The 23,136-nt window shown below is 40.0% G+C and overlaps 1 protein-coding gene across 1 annotated transcript in view; it reads left to right on the top strand.

Moving 5' to 3' along the window:
- Positions 1 to 440: 440 nt before the first annotated feature.
- LOC124543309 (titin) overlaps positions 441 to 23,136 on the top strand; it is a 28,297-nt gene continuing 5,601 nt past the window's right edge. The window contains exons 1-14 of the mRNA XM_047121490.1: positions 441 to 840; positions 9,549 to 11,208; positions 11,309 to 11,538; positions 12,061 to 13,425; positions 13,509 to 15,365; positions 15,446 to 15,589; positions 15,716 to 16,117; positions 16,403 to 16,801; positions 16,883 to 17,278; positions 17,457 to 18,257; positions 18,350 to 18,601; positions 18,828 to 21,331; positions 21,423 to 21,617; positions 21,700 to 23,107. Coding sequence (XP_046977446.1) covers positions 672 to 840; positions 9,549 to 11,208; positions 11,309 to 11,538; positions 12,061 to 13,425; positions 13,509 to 15,365; positions 15,446 to 15,589; positions 15,716 to 16,117; positions 16,403 to 16,801; positions 16,883 to 17,278; positions 17,457 to 18,257; positions 18,350 to 18,601; positions 18,828 to 21,331; positions 21,423 to 21,617; positions 21,700 to 23,107 — 11,782 coding nt within the window. The 5' untranslated portion in view covers positions 441 to 671. The remainder of the gene's footprint in view (positions 841 to 9,548; positions 11,209 to 11,308; positions 11,539 to 12,060; positions 13,426 to 13,508; positions 15,366 to 15,445; positions 15,590 to 15,715; positions 16,118 to 16,402; positions 16,802 to 16,882; positions 17,279 to 17,456; positions 18,258 to 18,349; positions 18,602 to 18,827; positions 21,332 to 21,422; positions 21,618 to 21,699; positions 23,108 to 23,136) is intronic.

Below are 23,136 nucleotides of genomic sequence, written 5' to 3'. Positions count from 1 at the left end.
TTTAACAATAAATGTTTGAAATTATATTTTTAAAATTTAGTAAAATGGAATATACTTAAGTATGTATGTTTGAACATATTGTAAAATTTTAACCATATAGGAGTACATCATTGATTTTCTATATATTATTATTAATTTACTGGATATTTAATACGAAACACAAGTGGCTAAATATATAGGCTTCCCAGATTTTTCAGTTTATGAAATGTATTATGAATGTTCGGTAATGATATAATTTTGAAGGATTCGTATTGTTTTTTATTTGTTATTGGTGTTGCGGGCGCGGGGCGTCGCGGGCGGCGCGGGGCGCGTGGAGGAGGCACGCGGGAGCGCGCGGCTCGAAATAACCCGTCGTATTTCGGTCGCGCCCCGCCGCCCCCGCGCCGCCCCCGCGCCGGCGCACCGCCCTCACAGCGCCGCCGCCGGCGCAGCGCCCGCTCAGCCGCTCCGCACTATCCGCTAACTATTCGCAATCGACCGACGTCTTGGTTGTTGGACTTGGGTTATAATGACTTGACTTCTGCTAAATGAACCCGTGGACTAGTATAAGTTTATCGCAGTGGCGTATTTATTTTTTACTGGGCGAGTGCCGAAGCGACCGCTCCCGTACGATAAGGACTAATAGCGTCGAGTGAGAGTTTTTTCGTGCTTTGTGCTGCCGCGGCGGCGTGATGGAGAAGCAGTCCAGGTGGTCGGAGCAGCGCTCCGAGCAGCGCAGCGAGCAGCGCAGCGAGCAGCGCGTGCAGCAACACTCCGAGCGGCGCGAGCAAGTCGTGCAGCAGCAGGAGCGCGTGCAGCGCACCGAGCAGCACTACACACACCAGATGCTGTCGCAGCAAGGTCAGTTGGGCGCGCCGATCTGCTAACGCCACCGCCTCTAACACGGACCTGTCATTGCCATCGCGACCTCATTACGCTCTGTGCATGTCGTCCTTTTACAATGTTGAGTAATGTCATAAATGTCACACGCCGGTCGGCTGTGTGAGCGGCCTCTGCGATCGGCCAGCGACTGTCTTCGGTTTCTTTATTTTAAGTAACGCGTCCAGCAGGAAGAAACCGAAGACGGCAGGCAGTATTTGTGCATAGCGCTTTTCCACCGAGCGAGATGGTGCGGCTATTCTGGGGCGCGCGTGGGCGCCGCGCGCGCGACCGGGCCGCAGGAATGCGTTCCCGCTCGCATATTTTTCACACTCGTTATTTTTTTACATTTCGAGGAATGATCTCACTGTCTCCGATCTATCTTCGATTTCGTATGGGAATCGAAAGCGAATTGCTTCTTTATGACGATTGACGGCGAGGCGACGAATTCGCGCGGCGCAGCTCGGGCTCCGAGGCTGGAGCGACCCCGATCGGAGCCTTTATGCAATATTTGAATCGTAAATGGCGAACCGAGCGACACGGCCGCCGCGTGACTTCTCTCGTGTCTCCGTTAAGGTTGCAGTGCGAATTCATACATTAAAACTTGTTTACTTTTATGGTACAAAGTCGCGCCCATATAAGGCTCAGAGCAAATAAGTATGTATGTATCCATTCAAGGGTCAATTTTCCTTAACACGAAAACGTCGACTTGTTTTGACAAGGCTACTCACGTTTACTGAGCGAGTCGTTTAAGCTAATCGAGAGACTTTGCTACACCTTCAGTCAAAATGAGATAATAGCTGTAACGAGGACTTCAATTTCTTATCTGCAATTCGGTAATCGTTTAATAATTATAGTAGTAATAAAATCAAGTTTATCTCTCAAGAAACGCAGCAGTCGGCTAGCTGAATGCTTATTAATAATAAAAATTGATTAAGCGTGTCACTAAAAAACGAGATCGATCGTATCAATATCAGAGTGTGCGCGCCTGCGTGTCGGTTACGAGAACGCGCAAAAAACGTAAACAGAGGTTCGAAAAGCCGCCTTGTGCAGGAGACACGTCAGAGAGGCGCAGCCGAGGCAGGCGCGCAGCACACGCTGTAACTCCGCACTCTACGTGACAGCAATCGAGAGAATTAATCGTTATCATGAACTACGTAGTCATTTGATACATCGGTAAATAAGTGGAAAGGCGAGACCAACGCAAGGCGACCCTGCGAGCTGCGCCGCCGACAGCAGTTGTTCAAACTAAGATTTTGTTATGTGTAATGAAAATAGTAAACAGTGGAGGCATGCGTGTCGCGTGACTCACTCGCGTTATGGTGCCCGATATTGTATGATGTATTCGGCCACGATGGCTTTGTAGGAAACTGATCGAAACTAAGTTACTTGAATTCGCGCCGCTTGCAGGCTGCTTCCGCTACATTTCACTTCCCGCAGAACACTATTGACTGCTCCTCTTAAAGTAAATCTAATTGTACGATAAATTAATGGTACCGTGATTTATAATGTTATAATTATTAATTAGCCACAAATATGCACCGTAGAAAGTGCTCTAGCAATTACACTTCAGCTGTAGTCATTTCGACATTTCAATTTTTTATTCAAATGTGTCGTTCACTGAAGCGAAAAATTTAGTAAAAAATAAAGTAATATCAGTCGCACACAACACATCCGCCGCCGCGCCGGCGCATGTGCGCGCGTGACGCTGACGTTTTTGTTCTCGATTGCTAATTATCTGTTTTCTATTTCATCGTGCAGTGGGAACTCAGTATAATAGCAAGTTTTGCTTGCCGCTTGGAAAAAGTCGGCAAATGTCGTCAGTTTTCACTATCTTTCGAATCGTATAATTTAAAAAGGGGGCTTCAGAAATTGCACTTTTAACGAAATCGACCCGATGTAATATTTTAAGTTATTTATTTACTTAATATAGTTAAGTTGTAACCGGAACCCTTTCTATGTGTTGTGTACATTCCCGCTGAGCGCTTAACATCTAGACAATACTAAAGTGTTTACCTCATTAGATCACAATTTATTTTATTGATAAGCTACTGTGATGATTTGTGAGAAATGGTATTTTAAACAATCGCCGCCGGTGCCGGCGACGCCGAGCGCGGCCTCGGACATTATCATGTATTGCATTGTTTAGATTACTGTTTGTCGAAGACTAAGATGCGCTCGCGTTGCAATATTACCGCAAAGCAAACTGCTTCTTCCGCTCGCACCACTCGTGAATGTCGCGTACTTTGCAGCTTACAATTAAACTTAATGATCACATGCCTTGCAACTTTCACATTCCTCTACTCGTGTAACCCAATATGTTAACCCAATATGAAGCATGCCACAAAACACACAACCATTCAGTTTACAATTATTAAGACAATTTCAAAACGAAATTACTTAGTCTAGACTTTCATCTACTTTTATAACTGTCACGGAGATGAGTTTTGAGCAAAAAATTAAAGAGTATTAGGAGTATTTAAAGAACAGGGTTAATGACGATGACTATCAAAAGTCCCGGGTTGAGTCCGCACTCGTAACTAATGTGCGCAGGTGCATATAGCATGGTTCCGCGCGGCGGAACGAGGTGCTCGCTCATCATAACGTAACATCTTAACTGTAGCCCGTCGCGGTGCTTGCTCTCCTCTCGTCTTTAGGTAGCGCCGTATCTCGCATCTATGCCTTACCTTTATTTTTAGATGTACAGTTTAATAAAGTAATTAACCCATTAATTATAAACACATTTAATTTCGTTGCGACGTTATATTGTTTTCCAAAAGTTGCACTTTGTACATTGTCGTTTTCGTAATGTACTTATCAACTGCAAACAGTAATACTATATTGCGGTCAATAGAAAGGCTGTAAGCTTCGATTCGTCTACGGTTACGGGTTACATGTTTACGTCACAACCGTCGAAACGAGTCAATTGAATCTCTCTGGAGCGATCGCGATCGAGACGAGACGGCGCTGGACCCATGCAGGCGCGCAGCGAGCGTTGCAACGAAAGCGAACGAAAGCGAAAGGCAGAGCTGTCAAAACACTCCGGCAGCAGCGCCTTACTTGCCTTACTTGCCTCGCGTGCTCTCGTCCCGAATATCAATTCTGCCGACACCCCGCTGCGACATTTACAATGATTTGCTGCTGTAGAGCGTGATCTGTGATCTTCAGTAATTTCTGGAGAATCCCTCGTGTTTGGGATCATGTTTGTTTTGAGATTGACATACTAATTATTTTACTTTAAGATCAGCCATCAAATTTTCGTTAATCATAGTGAATAGTGTTGTTCCTTCTCATAGTAACGAAAGTAGCGTGTTAAATGTACACGCTACTTTCGTATTTATTTTCGATTAAAAAATATTCAATTATTGTAATAAAACTGTACAAGATCGGTTTAAATAGTAATAACGCGATTCCGCATAAAATCATTTACGAGATGTAATCTCTGATTGAACGTATTTTAATAACTTCCTCGATTCAAAACTGGTACGGACATCTGATACCGTGCACTCAGGTGATTGACCCAACGACTCCAACGAGCGCCTAACAAAGATTAGCTTTTGTCACGATCGCGTGTTGGGCAACCTAACGAGACGGCGACGCGCCTCGGAACGACAAACAACTAATCTTAGTGTCCCAAGCTGGTACATAAATGCAATGAATGCATGGGAAACATTGGTGACAGAGACGCGGTGATCCATACTTGATCTATACTTACGACCTCGCTAGCAGTTTTACCTCGTAGCTGTTCATAACGTTACGATATTATTAGCACGATAACATTATTTAAAGTTTTATCACAACCTTACAGCATCTCATGAGAGAAGTCTTGACATATATGTGTACATTCGTCCATGACCTTCGTTAACTATTTTATTCAGTACAGAAAGGTACAGTATGCAACAATGTTGTATTCTGACTTCGTACTCCCATTACTGACGAAGACCTAGTCGATACCGCTCATAGAAGATGAGATCATTCGCCACATCGCGCAGGTACCGTAAAACGTATCAAGTGCTTACCGAGTTTTCAGCTACCGTTAAAGCGAATTATACGCAACTGTATTGGCGGTTATCTCTGTAGTGTGCAGTGGGGACCTGCCGGGGTCTTCACATAAGGCGAGCACCGTTGGGTTGTGTCTCATTATAACGTTTCTATAGTCACTCGCTGTAGTCCGGAGTCGATGCACATTGTCAAGCAATGCGAATTAATAAAAAATCCGTTCGCACATCAAGCTCGTTGACGTCGCGTTTTCAACACAAAAACAAAATGGGCAATAACCTTTACCCGTTTTAACATAAGTTTTACTTTTATTATTGTATTCAAAACTTTTCCTAAGTTTTAATGACACCAAAAACATAAATTTTAATAGAAAGTTTTGAATATCAGGAATTGAAGAATAAATAGTAATCGCTTGTTGCGAAATACATACTGTTTCCAGAAAAAGCCCAAACAGGATACGGCGATCGAGAAAAAATGTAATTCGGCGTCACGTTTACGCAATACTGGCTTAATGCGGTTGCCGTCTGATGGTGTTTATGTCAGGTTAACTTATATCACTGTTGCCGGACGGAAAGAATTAGTCGAACACATCGTCCAGCAACTACTTCAAAGTTTCCAGAACTCGGGATAGCAAACAGCACACGCGCGCGACAGTGTTTCCTACACAAACGGTCACACAAATAGCGTTCGGAGTATCCAGCGGCCGGACCTGTAGAATGTATCGAATGTAGAGTGAAGTCGTCGTAATGGCACCTGTGCTCGCGTGCTCTTGTTTCGGTCACGTGTTCTTTTGCTCATTTCATACTTTGTTTTCATAACTGCGATTACATAACTAGCTCGCGTATCAAGTTAATTAATGTTACTTTGGGTCCTTTGCGAAGCAACGGGGCTGGGGCAGCGTCTAGGTTTCAAATATAAAACACCCAACTGAGATCGTCACGGCATTAGGCCGGGAGGTGAACACGTTCGAACGTTGATGAAATGTCGCGCCTCGCGAGATACTTCGGCGTTGCGGATCCAGTTGCTCGTGCGGTTACCGGGGTCGAGAAGTAGCGAAATTATCAAAAAATATGTTAACAAATTAGTAATAACAATTTGTGTAAAACGCCAATGATAATACACACGCTTCTAAATAAAGTGTACGTACTAAATAATTGAAAGATGTATAAATTCCACAATAAGGTTGTTGCCGATCACGTGGCGTCGCTCTGCTGTCGCGTGTCGGTGCCGGATTGTGTGCGGCAGATGTTGTGATGTTTGTTTTTGAGAGGGCGATTTAGTGCGAAAATTTGGAATTATTTTAAAAGTTGAATTTTGCCATGTCCTTTGAAGGATTTGGCAAAATTGGATTAACATTGCGATGACGGATGTTTCGTTCGTGTCCTGTAGATTTTTTTATTCCTTTATGTTTTCACCGTAGGAGTTTCGTTTCTAATTAAAAGATATATGATTTTAAATCTGTGAAGATTTTCTTTTGTTTCTTGTTTTGTCATTTAAATTTCGCACGAAACAATAACGAATTGAAATAAAAAACGACTACGATACTTTGTTATCGATAACAAACGAAAGTTAACAAATTATATCATTTCAATGAAAACCATAGAAAAAGATTCATAATATACACATCATAAAAGTAACCTCGAATCAACTTACGACCGTTATGATTCATAGATGTAGAGGGCCAGTGACCATATGCTCCGAGTGGGTCAGTCCAGCATCCACGGTCTGTGGGACAGTGCGCGTCACTGCGCGCGGCCACTAGGACGCATTCGGACACGCAATAATAAACACTGCGGCCGTTACGATAAAGATCGTTTTGACTAAACTCGCTAAATGCGAAACCTGTTGCAAATGAAACGACCAGCTTTAGGTCTACATTTGTAAGAAACTGAAATTGACAGATACAATTCAGATTCTCTCCGATTCGAGTTCATACCCTCGCCTCTTTGTCTGCTACGAGCTCCGACGGACAGAATCCGTAAGCACTGAGTATCGAGACCCCATTTTGTGTAAAATAATTTACTAGAGAGATAGAGACATAATTACATTTCATCGTTGTAGTACTTGCTACTTGCTGTGGTATAAGCGTTATACTTGTTGTTTATGCCAGCAACGTTACGGATATGTCATTTCGGAACTGGATCTGGGTACGGATATATGAATAAAATATTGCCGGTTTGGAAAACATTACAAGATATTAATTTCACTTTATTTACGGCTCTTTTCTGGAATTAGGTAAAACAAAGATAACGCTAATACAATTAGCAACTCTCTTCACGTATAACACCAAGGAAAAATTTAAAATAATCATTAATATATTTATTTATGAGATTCGGTTGTGACTCCAAAAATGCCTCGCACGTGTAAGTAGCTCTAACAGCTTTGGGCCAATCTGCATTATTTTTAGGATTCGGCAAATTGTTCCTTACTGAACATTTGGTTGCTTTTATAATTGACACATACTTAATCCACTTATCTACGCGAGTGCAGAATTTGAGGGTATTATAAAAATACTTATATTATAGAACTGCGGGAATTGATAGAATTCACGCGCAAAGCTTACCACGGTGCGGGAAAAGCGGGCTCAAATAATTGAAAAAGAATATTCACTCCTACTGACGCTGAGTAAAAGCCTCGGTTCATACTTCCCAATTATCTAAGAAGCCATCTCAAAAATTTCGTAGTTAGGATAACAGTCTCATTAATAACGGACCCGCGACTGATGATTACATCTAATGCAAAACTGCTACACATTGAAAGAATTTTAACATATTTTTTGTTAAAAATCATTAAGTTTTTTAAAAAATGTTTTTAATTTCATGGTCGGTGGTTCGAAATGTACCGTTCTCTTCGGACATATCTCCGAAGTCGTCTTTGTCTCGCGCGGCTCAGGTGCGATTTAGATTATAGCTTACGTCCAGCACACGTTCGGATTATTGAGATGATGATAAAATACCAATGACCAAAAACAATGACTACAATTTGTTCTCGAGTAATACTTTTAGACTTTTTGCATAAACTAGTTTCAAGTAAATAATAAAATGAAGGATATATTATATTTAAATGTTACCGTTAGAATATACAAAAATATTTATAGAAAAAAACATATCTAAATGTGTTATTTCATAACACTGACGTATCTTGGGCGGGAGCCAACGGACGCCCACCGACTGACTGCGCCGTCCAAATAGCTCGGCTTACTTAAAGCTTGGAAAATGTTCCCTGTTGGCCCGCGCTGCCGAGCAGCTGCCACGGCAGATCAAATTTTATGACTTTAGACGATTTGCGGTATGCTAATTATTGATATTGAACGTTAAGTTTTAAACTAGACGAAATGCAAATTAAGTAACGGGCGTCGGGGTCTCGCACAGCGTAGTCGTGATTAGATACATTATTTAAAAAATATATTTATATTATTTTGTTGATATAAAACGAATTTAGCGCAAAGTTATATGTTATACCGTACGAACACAAATATACAATTAAATAACGTGGCAAATCATTTGTCTAATAAAATAACATTCAGAATTCTAATTGCCATTGATTTGCCAAAGAATATAATAATAGTGGTCCTGGCACTGTGTTATTGAAAACCTGCAAGAAATGTTTGTATGTTTTTAGGATATTATTAAAGCCGTCCAGCGAGCCTCTAGTATCCTGTACAATAAACGCACATACTTCGTCAAATACCTCGTATATTTAATGGACAAAATTCGCTTAACAACTAGGATCTAGTGGACACATACCCGATACGTTTGTGTGTAACACGAATGGTCAGGAAACTTCGAAGTGCAGTGATCTTGACTTTAAAATAATATCCAGGTGTATCAATATCGTCGCCGCCCAGCAGCACCGTGCCTGTAAAATAGGCTTCTTGGCACAAACTGTGGTTACCACCAAATATTTGTCTAAACAATGAAATTATAAATGATGTTTACATCTATATACTGAAGTAATGAAACTTAAGATTCTTTTATCACATATCCCTTTACGAAATTAAAGAAGTTTTTAAAAATTAATTATAGCAAGTAATGAGCTTGTAAATATATTTGGCAGAACATGTATTGAATTAAAATGATAAGTTTATTGGGAATTGCCGCGACGGGCCGCGCAACCGGTTGCTCGTTTCGCAAGTGCGATGCGGGTATAGCGCGTATAATGTGTACATATGTATAAATATGTCTTATATTGTTATGAAATTTATATCATTACAATTTAAAAATACTTAAGTTTTATCTTGACTCTTAGATATTATGTACAAAACTTAAATACAATAATTTTGTAAAGAACATGTTGATTAAAAAAATAATAATGATTGAATTATTTTTTTTAGATGTTGCGTAAATATGTTCGTAAGTCGTGTACTTGTCTACTGAAATGGAGTTCGTAATAAGATCCGAGTGTTGTGTACGAAAATAGCCGGGCGCAAAGAGCTCGAGCGCCTCGCCACCGCTGACTCACTCGTATCCGAGAATCGAGGGTTTTATAGCCGAGTGCGCCATATATTTATATCAGATTATCTTCAGATTATGTAGACATTCTTGTAAAAGTCTGTAATCAATTAAAGCGAATATTTTATGTCGCGTCTAAGTATGAGACAACTCATGTTTTCAGAATCATTTTAGATATTAAGTTCTCTTTTAACTTTTGCAGACATTTGATATATATTTATACTTCTTTAATTGTTGCAGTTGAAAGCGCTGGTGGCGAACGCATACCGATTACTTCTGGGAGACATGGAGATTTGTCTCCACCTATTTTCGAGCAGATATTTAAAAATGCAAGATTTGCGCAAGGTGGCAACGCTAAATTTGAAGGAAAACTTAGAGGAAACCCAACGCCTGTTGTTTCATGGACCAGAAAAAAGGCTCCTTTGGTAGAATGCAACAAATACAGCATGAGTTACAATGAGCAAACTGGCGATGTATCTCTACTCATCAAGCAAATAGGACCCGGCGATGAAGGAGAATACACTTGTACGGCCCGAAACCAATACGGTGAAGCCATTTGTTCAGTTTATATCCAACCCGAGGGTGTTCCAGTGCCCACCCATCAAGCTTCACAGCAGCAAAGCTACAAACATGTCAGTGAAAGCGTTGAGCACAAATCATATGGAACACAAGAATACTCAACCGAGCAGTCGCGCCAGTCTCAGAGGTACGCCTATACAAATGGTTCCGATATTTCATCGACTGAAGATTTCAAGGTGGACACTTTTGAATATAGACTTCTGAGAGAGGTTTCGTTTAGAGAAACTATTACCAAGAGATTCATCGGTGAAACTGACATTCATATAAACACAGAAGTCGATAAGTCCCTGGGACCAGTGTCTCCACCCAAAATATTTCAGAAACCTAGAAATTCCAAGTTACAGGAAGGTGCCGATGCACAGTTTCAAGTACAATTGTCGGGCAATCCTCGTCCACGTGTCACGTGGTTTAAAAATGGCCAGAGGATAGTTAACTCAAACAAACATAACATTATAAATACTAACAATCAAACGATTCTTAGAATAAGAAATACACAAAAGTCTGATTCTGGTCACTACACTCTTTTAGCAGAGAATCCCAACGGATGTATTGTTACTACTGGTTACCTTGCCGTAGAATCACCTCAAGAAACATACGTACAAGACCAAAAATCGCAGTACGTAATTGATACTCAACAAGTAGAGACTGAACGAATAGAAGTAAGTGAAAAAGCCCTTGCTCCGCAATTTGTAAAAGTCTGCCAAGACCGTGATGTAACAGAAGGAAAAATGACGCGATTCGATTGCCGCGTCACGGGCAGACCTTATCCAGAAGTCACGTGGTTCATTAACGAGAGACAAATTCGAGACGATTATAACCATAAAATTTTAGTAAACGAATCTGGTAATCATGCGCTTATGATTACGAATGTCGACCTTAGGGATAGCGGTGTAGTAACGTGTGTCGCGCGGAACAAAAGCGGAGAAACGTCTTTTCAGTGCCGTTTAAACGTCATAGAAAAAGAACAAGTAGTTGCTCCGAAGTTTGTTGAACGTTTCAGTACATTAAACGTGCGAGAAGGAGAACCTGTTGTACTGAAAGCGCGAGCAGTCGGCACACCTACACCGCGAATCACATGGCAGAAGGACGGCGTTCCGATTATACCCAATCCAGAGCTACGAATAAATACCGAAGGTGGAGCCTCGACATTGGACATACCTAGAGCCAAGGCGTCGGATGCGGCATGGTATCAGTGCACCGCACAAAATGTCGCAGGCTCCACAGCCACTCGGGCGAGGCTTTATGTGGAAGTACCAAAAGAGCCTCCGCCTGAGCAGAAGCGTCTGCACTTACCGCGGCCCACGAAAATAATTGAGCCAGAGTAAGTATAATTTACTAATTACTACTAATCATTTACTATTATTTCGAATATCAATTATTTTTAATTTCGTGAAACATAATTTAAAAAATAAATATTTTAGGCCCGCGCCTGGACCAGAAATTATATATTTAAGGCACGTGGAAAGAGCACGACCATACGTTCCTCCGGGAGAAGAAGACCGCGTCTATCCTCCACCACAGTTCATAGTACCACTTAAGAGCGTAACACAAATGGAAGGCGGTAAAATTCATTTTGAAACGAGGATAGAACCGGTCGGCGACCCAACGATGAGAATTGAGTGGTTGAAAAATGGACAAAGTATTGAAGCCAGTAAGTAGCATTTTTGTACTACATTCAAAACAAAATGCGTGTGTAGTATATATAGAAACGGCTCGAAATATTTTATTATATATTACACAATAGTTTGTACATTTACAAAGTAATTGCTCTGGGAGAACATTCCAGATATGTAAACTGTTTACAGTCCACCTAATGAGCCGTCCGGGCTATTTGTCATCTAGGGCTTCAAGATTCATACAGTAAGAATACTTACAGTTCAATGTATTTACTACATGAGTTTGATGAAAAACACTTGTGGTAGATTTTTAAACGATATCTTCAAATTCCCTTGTTAGGTTTTAAGTTACAGTTAAGATTATTTCACTTTCTTGACACTGCCTAATTTAATTGAAACTGATCAACATACTTATTTAATTTTTAAAATCCATACAACTAGGTTTCTTGTCGGTAATAGTCAGTAGCATTTACGTCCCTTCAATGTATTTTATACTCAAGGGATATGTATTACTTGGATAAGTAGTCCTTTTTTACTATTTACATATTTCATTTTAGGTTCAAGATTTACCTCAGTCTTCCGTTTCGGGTATATTTCTTTAGACATGCTCAGTCTTAATATTCAAGATAGTGGTGAATATACATGCAGAGCAGTAAGTGCTACTGGCATGGCAGAAACCAAAGCGATTTTACAAGTGACTCCCAGAGCGACTATTGAAAGAACAAGTCAACATCCAGAAAGTTTGCAATATATTCAGCAATTAGAGGACTACTCTAAATATCAACATCAGGAGTCTATTGAAGAACAAACATCGCAAAGACCACAATTTATAAGACCATTACAAGATCTTGGCGAACTACAAGAAGGCCGGAATGCGCATTTTGAAGCGCAACTTACTCCAGTTAGCGATCCTACTATGAGGGTCGAATGGTACAAAGATGGCAAATCTATTACAGCCAGCTCGCGAATCACAGCAATCTTCAACTTCGGCTACGTCTCCCTTAACATCATGCACCTACGGGCTGAAGATGCAGGTTCGTATACGGTGAGAGCTGTTAATAGGTTAGGCGAAGCTATCAGTACCGCATCGATCCGAGTTGCTGCTAGGAGTACGGTCACGACAGATCTCGGTATACCTGAACAACGTAGATATATAGAGAAGACTGAGCAGTTAGAAGCTTATCAACAACAACAGCATCAAAAGTACTATCAGGAAATACCTGAGAGTACACAGAGACCAGAATTTAAAACCCCAATCAAAGATCAAATTAATATAAAAGAAGGCGGCTTTGCACATTTTGAAGCTCGCCTTGAACCAATTGGGGACTCCACGCTCAAAGTGGAATGGTTAAAAGATGGACGTCCAGTAGAAGCTAGTTCACGAATTACTACGTTCTTCAACTTCGGATATGTAGCGTTAACTATAAAATCGGTAACTATTCACGATGCCGGCCAGTATACATGTCGAGCTTATAATGCACTTGGTCAAGCTACTACTAGTGCCAATCTCACTATAGTTACAAGAAAAGATATTATAGCTGAATCACAGCATCCCGGAGGACTAGAAAAAATTCAGTACTTGGAAGATTCTAGCAAGTATTCGAGAAGAACTGACGAAGATGTTAGAATTACTCAAAAACCTAGATTCCTTGGTCCTTTGAAAGGTACAAACAAAATTGTAGAAGGACAAAGCGCCCACTTCGAAGCAAGAGTCGAGCCACAAAGCGATTTGACAATGACTGTCGAGTGGTACTTCAATGGAAAGCAAATTAAGTCGGCTAATCGAATTCAAACTTATCACAATTTCGGTTACGTGGCTTTAGACATAACTAGTGTCCGTGCGGAAGATGCTGGCGTGTACACAGTAGTAGCGCGCAACGCAGCTGGAGAGGCGCAGCTCAGTGCTTCTATGTTAGTTGAAAGTAAGTTATAAACAAAATGCTTTGAATGTATGTTTGTATCGGTTCCCTTAATACTATTCTAAGTTTTTCTTTCTCTTTTCTAGCCCGTTCAAGTATTGATACTTCAAGCATACATCGTGGTTTGTACGAAAAAACGCGACAAATAGAAGAATCAAAGTTTGTTGAGCCGATGTATCATATTGAAGAAATCTCAAAATCGAAGCCTGTTTTCGTGCAACCTTTATCAGATCCTCAACCTGTGTCCGAGGGTAAAAACATTCACCTCGAGTGTCGATTGGAACCTATGGGTGATCCTACAATGAGAGTTGAATGGTTCCATAACGGAAGAGCAGTAACGGTAGGATCCCGATTCAGGACTTACTACGATTTTGGCTTTGTAGCATTGGATATTATTCATGCTACATCGGTTGATTCTGGTGAGTATACTGTCAGAGCAGTTAACCATCTGGGGTCAGCGCATACATCAGCGATGGTGAGGATTATTGAACGATCAGATATCTTAACTGATACTCAAAACGAGCAAGCCGTGGAACAAATTCAAATGCTAGAAGATGCTAGTCGTCGTAGCAAGCATGTGCAAGAAGATATAACTGTCATGCAAGCGCCTCAATTTTCAAGGGCTTTGCATAATATTGAAACCGTAGAAGGTACCAATGTGCACTTAGAATGTCGACTGCAGCCAGTCGGAGATCCTACTATGAAAGTAGAATGGTTCTGCAATGGTAGGCCAATTAAAACAGGTCATAGGTTTAGACCAGCTTACGAATTCGACTATGTCGCCTTAGATCTTTTGAGCGTATATCCAGAAGACTCCGGCGTTTATACATGTCAAGCAACAAATCAATTAGGAGAGGCTGTCACATCTTGCGCCTTGCGAGTCATGGCCAAGAAAGACTTAATTTTTGAATCACAGCACCCGTCTGGTTTAGAAAAAATTCAATATTTAGAAGACACATCTCGTTATAAGAAAACAGATGTGGTTGATGAGTCTATAAGTATTAAGCCTCGATTTATAACAAAGCCGAAGTCAATTGACAGCGTTAAAGAAGGTAACCACGTTCACTTCGAGTGTAAGCTGGAACCAGTTACTGACTCGAATCTAAAAGTGGAATGGTTTAAAAATGGTCAACCGGTTACCATCGGCCATAGATTTAGGCCAATCCACGATTTTGGTTATGTAGCCCTTGATATCATTGACCTTATAGCCGAAGACTCAGGCATTTATACATGCAGAGCTGTCAACCTTGTTGGCACTGATGAAGTGAGTTGCAAATTAACGTGTCGGGAAACTGCCGATATTATAAGAGCTACTCAGAATGAAGTAGGTTTAGAACAAATACAAGTTTTAGAAGACAGATCTAAATATCACAGAACGGATATTATTGATGAGACAACTACTCAAGCACCCATATTTACAACATCATTGAAAAATGTTGAAATCAAAGAAGGACAGCGAGCCCACTTTGAATGTAGGCTCATTCCCGTTTCCGATGCGACGATGAAAGTAGAGTGGTATCATAATAATAAGCCACTAAAGAGTGGTTCTCGATTTACGGAAACAAATAACTTTGGTTTCGTTGCACTCGACATCATGTCTTGTTTGCCAGAAGACTCGGGTACATACACCTGTAGAGCAATCAACGCCCTTGGAGAAGCTGTTACATCGGGCACTGCAATAGTACACTCTAAGAAATCAATTTACCTAGAATCCCAACACGAAGGTGCTCTACCAAGACTTACACAGCTAGAAGATTCTACAAGACACCAAAGACAATCCACGCAAGAAGAATTAGTTACTCAAGCGCCCGTTTTTACTATGCCCATGAAGGACATTCGAGTTGCCGAAAATCAAGCAGTTCACTTTGAAGCCAGACTCATACCTGTAGGTGACCCGAAATTAAGAGTGGAATGGTTGAGAAATGGAGTTTCTATCGAAGCTTGTAAGTATCACCAAAGGAAATTTGAATTGATGTTCCATCGATTAGTTCGTAAGTATTAATAGTTTTTTCAATATTTTCAGCAAACCGCATCACTACCATGCATGACTTTGGATATGTTGCTCTAAACATGAAGTACGTGAATCCTGAAGACTCGGGTACCTACACTTGCCGAGCAATAAACGAACTTGGAGAAGCGGTTACATCATCTACCCTCTTCGTTCAATGTAAGCAAATGATAAAATTAAACCTTATCATATTGATCACAGACAGCATAAATATTATACGAGTATGTGTTTTATGGAATTATTTTTTGCTTAATACTAATTATGTGAATTAATACTATTTTTTAGCTAAAGCATCTTTACAATTAGAAACGGTCCATGAAACTGCATTACAAAAAATACGACAGTTGGAAGATACATCCCGCTATCAACGCAGAGAAGAAGTTGAGATGGCTGTTAACCAAGCTCCCCGATTCATTACACAATTAAATGGACCTTCGAAATTAGTCGAAGGGCAGAGCGCTCATTACGAGTGCAGAATAGAACCTTATCCCGACCCGACTATGCGAGTCGAATGGTACTTTAATGGGAAAGTATTACAAAGTGGCCACCGCTATCGTACGGCGTATGACTTTGGCTTCGCAGCCCTTGATATTCTAACAGTATACGGAGAAGATTCTGGTGAATACACATGTAAAGTTATCAATAACTTGGGTCAAGCCACATCATCTATCAAACTCAATGTTCAATGTAAGTGTAACTTATCGCTTTTCTAATAAATGCTATACTATGCTCTTTTATATAAAATTAAAAATCCATTGGGTCTATTCTTTAATAAATCAATTTTTGTACTTAACTTAAAATTAATTTGGGAATTAATATTAATTAATTCTTGTCTCTCTTTATAACGGGTAGGACTTTATTACGATAGCAGTCAGCTGGACTAACTATTATATTAAATTCAAGAATAGTTACTTTAAAAATTGTGTCTAACGAAATTGGCAATAAAATTATTTGTATTTATTTATTTTTTAGCAAAAGAATCGATTATTAGAGATACACAACATGAAAGCGCTTTAGAAAAAATTCAATATCTTGAAGATGATAGCAGATACAAGCGAGTCGTTACAGATGAAGGATTTATTGCTGAGAAACCTCAATTTGGAAAACCTCTCAAAAATGTACACGTCGCCGAGGGGCAATCGATACACCTAGAGGCCACCTTAACTCCCGTGAACGACCCCACGATGCGCGTTGAGTGGTATTGTAATGGAAGACCCATTCAACAGGGCCACAGATTTAAGACTACCTATGACTTTGGCTACGTGGCATTAGATGTTTTGTATGCTTATGCAGAGGATTCTGGAACTTACATGTGCAAGGCGACAAATGCCGTCGGTGAAGCAGTAACGACCAGTTCCGTAAATGTAGATGGTATGTGTATCGTTTCTATTATTTGTTTTTTGAATTTAAGATTAGATTTAAAAAATATATCAATCAAAATTTTTTTTCTAGCCATGGCGTCACTGTATCTGGACACATTAGATGAACAACGCTTGAAAAAGATCAAAGAACTCGAACAATACGAGAGGCCGAAAGCCGTCGAAGAAGATAAACCAGGACAACGGCCTGTATTTTTAACCGCTTTAACAAGCTTAGAGAACCTGAAGGAAGGTGACCGCGCTCACTTTGAGTGTAGAGTAGAGCCTATTAATGATCCTGATCTTAAAATTGAATGGTTCCTTAATGGCAAGAAAATAAAGACAGGTCACAGGTTTAGAACAACACATGACTTTGGATACGTCGCATTTGATATATTATATTCTTACGCTGAAGATTCTGGCACGTACATGTGCAAAGCCACTAATAAACTCGGAGAAGCAGTAAACACGTGCACGTTGAAGGTTGCAAGTGAGTATAAAAATGATTAATATTCTCTTACTAAACAGCTTAATTTTCATAGGTAATAGGTTATTTTGTCTTGATTTTTAATGATATCTGTAAAAATTAATAGAAAATTTAAGCTATTGCACAGCATTTATTCCTCAGCATATTACTTGTATCTGTATTATAAACATTATTTTTGCAGGTCACCGAAATATTATCTTAGACACTCAACATCCCAATGGCCTTGAGAAAATAAGACAATTAGAGGCCCAAGGTCATCAAGCTAGAATAGAAGTTGAAGAGCCTAAGATTTCGCCTCCAAGATTTGTAACAGAACTCAGGGGAACAACCCATGTTTTTGAGGGTCAAACGGCACACTTTGAATGTCAAGTTGAGCCAGTACACGATCCGAATTTGCGCATTGAGTTCTATCACAACGGTAAAGCATTGCAATCTGCGTCACGGTTCCATATCACTTTTGATTTTGGTTATGTGTCATTGGATATACAGCACTGTGTCCCAGAAGATGCAGGCGAATATTCTGTAAAAGCGATTAACGCTCTCGGTCAGTGCACTTCCTCGATTTCAATGACTGTAACCGCAAAAGGTAGTATTATATCGGAATCTCAACGTCCAGAAGGTCTGGAGAAAATTCGAGAGTTAGAATCGACAGAGCCATTTAAAAGACCAGAAATACCAGAGCCCGTAACTAGGCAAAGACCTGTCTTTACGCAGCCTCTCCAAAACATCGATAATATTCAAGAGGGTCAGACGGCTCACTTTGATTGTAGACTTATTCCTGTTGGAGACCCAACACTCAAAGTAGAATGGTTCAGAAATGAAAAATTAATAGAGGACAGTTCAAGAATAACCAAAACACATGATTTTGGATATGTTTCTATGACTATTTCTCACGTGCGTGATGAAGACGAAGGTGTTTATATGTGTAGGGCATCCAACTTACTAGGCGAAGCAGTTACAACAGCTGCCATGAAAATAAAAAGTAAATACTAATTTTCTATTTAAATTCTAAAAAATTTATTGTTTACCTAAAAAATAATTCGAATTAACCATAATCGTATTTATTTTTATTAGCAAAAGCATCGATTCAAATGGATACACAGCATCCAGAAGGAATGAAGAAAATTCAAAAATTGGAAGAGCCCCTGGCTAGGAAAGCTGATGAACCAGAAAGAGAATTTGAAAAACCAATCTTCACTCAAGTCTTGACCGGCCCGTCTGAACTATGGGAGGGGCAACACGCTCACTATGAAGCTCGAGTGGTCCCTGTGGGTGATCCTAGCCTGCGATTTGAATGGTATATTAACGGCGTTGAACTTAAGATGGGTATGTATTTATTGTATACTGTTGTTAGTAAACCTTTTATAAAATTAGTGTTTGTATGTATACTTAAATTATTATAATTTCATTTAAAAATCTTAATTAATTTTACTGCTTAAGTTTGACAGTCAATTCTTTTTTGTTATTATTATGTTTGGTGTAATAAAGAAAATTAAGATAATAACATGAATCAACTGAGAGATTGAATTACATATTGTTACTCAATTCACAGGTTCGCGATTCCGCACTACGCACGATTTCGGTTTTGTTACCCTGGACATCAATTCAGTTGTTGCACAAGATGCAGGGTTATATATGTGTAAAGCGATAAATAAGGCAGGAAGCACTGTGTCTTCCACTTCTCTGAAAGTAAAAACAAAATCAACAATTGTTGATGAAGCTTTGAGACCTGAATCATGGCAAAAAATTCAGATGAAAGAGGCAGCAATGAATAAAGTACCAGAAATGTTTATTGACACTGGAGTTCAACAAGCTCCTATATTTACCACTCACCTTAAAAGCTATGATAAGCTTGTTGAAGGGCAACATGTTTACTTGGAAGCCCAAGTTGAACCACGTACGGATCCTAACTTAAGAATCGAGTGGTTTAAGAATGGTGTGTCATTAACCACCGGATCAAGGCTAAAGAGCACTTTTGACTTTGGCTTGGTGACGCTCTCTGTTAACTCTCTCAGAATTGATGATTCAGGTATATATACCTGCAAAGCTACTAACTTGATGGGTGAAGCGGTTTCCACTGCTTCGATTAAAATTGAAGATCGTCATTGGCTGCTTGGTGAATCATTACACCCGCAGTCTTTAGACCGAATCGGAGCACTAGAACAACCTAAACCAACTAAGCCAGAAACACCTGAACCAGTTTATGAGACTCCTGTTTTTATTTCTCATCTTAATAATATTATATGCAAGGAGGGTGACAATATTCACTTTGAGTGCAATGTTGAACCATCTAGAGACCCGACACTAAAAATTGAATGGTTCTTCAACAATAAACCTTTGCCGTCCGGTACTAGATATAAGAGTACCCATGATTTTAGCTACGTGTCATTGGATATTACGCATACCTATGAAGAAGATTCTGGTATTTACACATGTAAAGCCACTAATAGCAAGGGATCTGCTACAACGTCGGGTTCTTTGAGGTGTACTGGAGACAAACACATCTATTTGGACACTCAGCATCCACAAGGAAAAGCTGGTTTAGAAGCCGTTGAACAAGCAGAAGAAGCAAGACTATCTAAAACAAGAAGAACATCTGTTCCAGATGCAGAATATCCTAAGCCTGAGTGGGTGGTACCAGTGGCGCCTGAACATCAGTTAATTGAAGGACAAGCTCTTCATCTCGAGGGTCAAGTTGAACCCAAGAACGATCCTGATTTAAAGATTGAATGGTATTTCAATGGCAAAGTTTTAGAGCAAGCCTCTCGGTTTAAATTGACAAGCGACTTTGGTTTTGTTACATTAGATGTAACGGACGTGTATGAGAGAGACAGTGGAATTTATACATGTAAAGCTTACAATAAAAAAGGAGAAGCGTTTACCTCTTCTACTATTTATTGTACCAGCAAGGAAAACCTTATTGAAAGAACTCAACATCCAAAAGGTAAAGAGGGATTAGAAAAAATACAAAATCTCGAAGAATCTCTTCGCAGAGAGCCTGGACAGAAGCCCGACGACGATACAGGAAGACCACCTGAATTTGTAACCGTCTTCCAAGATATTACAGATATTAGTGAAGGTCAGATTGCTCACTATGAAGCATCTTTAATACCCACCGGCGACCAAAGTATGGTAATCGAATGGTTTTACAATGGTAAATCTATTGAGGCTAGTCATAGGATCCGCACAGTGTATGCTTTTGGAATGGTGGTACTCGAAATTTTGGGCACAAAAACTTCTGATTCTGGTGTATACTCTTGTCGTGCTACAAATAAATGGGGACAAGCCGAAATAAACGTTAAACTTGAGTGTGTAGACAAAAGCAAAGGACAAAAACCTAAGTTTACAACACATATACAGAGCATCGAGGGTCTTAAAGATGGCCAGTCGGCACACTTCGAGTGTACTGTAATTCCAGTCGATGACCCGGATATGAAGATTGAGTGGTATCATAATGGTCAGCCATTGCGTCATTCTACAAGAATAAAAACTATTTCTGATTTCGGCTTCGTAGTCCTTGATATTGCGTACACCCAGAATCATGACACCGGAGAATATATTTGTCGTGCCTATAACAAATATGGAGAAGATTTTACTAAAGCGACTATAAACTGCTATGGAAAGGGTGGAGTTTATTCTGATAGCTTACAACCTGAATCTCTAGCAAAGATCAGGGAGCTAGAAAGCTTGCAAGGCATGCAACAACAGGTGCAAGCACTCGCTTCTGCTGAACCACCCAAATTCATAACACAGATACAAGACGTCACAAAATTAGTAGAAGGACAAAGCGCCCACTTCGAAGCCAGACTTACTCCTGTAGATGATCCCGATCTTAAAGTCGAATGGTTCTACAATGGCAAAAAGTTACCACATGGGCACAGATATAGGACTTTCCATGACTTTGGAATTGTTATTTTAGACATTCTGTATTGCTACGAAGAGAATTCTGGGGAGTATGAGTGTGTCGCGACGAACAAATTGGGTCGAGATTCAACAAAAGCCATTCTAAAATGCACGTCAAAGGAAAATTTAATTCTGGACTCGCAACTCCCGCGGGTAATTTTTTCAATATTCTAAAATATATTTGCGCAGTTGAAATAATGTTTTAATAATTCGTTATACTAATATGTACTGTTATTTTTTTAAGGGCATGGAAGGTGGTTTACAGAAATTACAAACGCTAGAAGATTCTATGATACGCAGAAAGGAAACTGAAGTAGAAGAAAAACGCGGAAAGGCCCCCGTTTTTACAGTACCTTTATCGAACATTGAGAATCTACGAGAGGGTGAGAATGCTCACTTTGAGGCACGTTTAACGCCGACCGATGACCCTAATCTTAAAGTATGTACCGTATGATAATCTGTTACTTTATTTTATGACTATTCTCTTTAAATAAAATTGTATTAATATTATACTTTTTTAGGTGGAATGGTATTGGAATGGAAAATCTTTGAAGGCTGGGTCTAGATTTAGAACATTCTGCGATTTCGGTTTTGTAATTCTCGAAATATCTCCAACTTATCCCGAAGACTCCGGTGAATACTTATGCAGGGCATATAATAACTATGGCGAAGCAGTGACAACAGCTACAATGAAAGTACAAGGAAAGAGAAACATTATTTTGGAATCCCAATTACCAAAGGGTATGGAAGGCACAATCGATAAGATAGCTGCCTTGGAAGGATACACTGGAACTGTTGACTCGCTAACGCCAGAAACAGAAAGTGGTAATCCTCCTGAGTTTACCACGACACCGTCTGATCTCATACTATCGGAAAATTCGTCAGCTCATTTCGAATGCCGTTTGATTCCTGTAAATGATTCCAGCATGATAGTTGAATGGTTCCATAACGGCAAACCACTTTTAACTGGCTCCAGAGTTAAGACAATTAATGATTTCGGCTTCGTAATATTAGAGATCGGCGGTGTATATCAACGCGACGCTGGTCTTTACACTTGTAAAGCAACTAACCGACACGGTGAAGCAACGGTGTCATGTAAACTACAGGTCAAAGGTAGACAAGGTATTATCCTTGAGCCTCAATTGCCTTCTCATTTCAAATCTGGCACTGAAAGTATTCAAAAACTAGAAGAGACGCTACACAAACGTGAGGAAATTACAATGGAGGATGAAAAACCAAATCCTCCTAGATTTACTGTTGAAATTAAGGACAATCTCGATGTAAACGAAGGAGGGCCTATTCATTTCGATTGCCGGGTTGAACCTGTCGGTGATCCAACTATGAGAATTGATTGGTTTTATAACGGCAGACCTTTCGCGACGGGATCTCGTGTACATATGCTGAACGATTTTGGATTTATTGCTTTGGATATTGACTACATATACACGAGAGATGCCGGCGAATATACTTGCCGTGCTACCAACAAGTGGGGCTCAGCAACGACTACTGCTAAAGTCACGTGCAGTACTAAGCGTGACATTATCTTAGAATCTCAGTTACCACAAGGAATGAGTGGTGAGAAAATCAAAGAATTGGAAAAAGGGCGCGTAAGTGACGCTCCTAAAGAAGAACCCGTAGTGAATACACCACCCAAGTTCATTACTCAAATACAATCGCACACTATAGAAGAATCTGAATCTGTGCGTTTTGAATGCCGCGTTGAACCCAAACAAGATCCCAAACTACGAATCGAGTGGTATAGAAACGGTAAACTCTTACCTTCAGGTCACAGATTCCGAACGGTGTATGATATGGGATTTGTTTCTCTCGATATTTTATATGTTTACGCTGAAGACTCAGGAGAATATGTATGCCGTGCTGTTAATGACTTTGGAGAAGATTTTACCAAAGCCACTGTATCTTGCAAACGTAAGTATTTAATTTTACAGGTAGTTCTT

This window comes from Vanessa cardui, chromosome Z (assembly GCF_905220365.1).
Source record: "Vanessa cardui chromosome Z, ilVanCard2.1, whole genome shotgun sequence".
NCBI lineage: Eukaryota > Metazoa > Arthropoda > Insecta > Lepidoptera > Nymphalidae > Vanessa > Vanessa cardui.
Note: the sequence above shows the minus strand (reverse complement) of the source record. Positions and strands in the feature narration are given on the sequence as shown.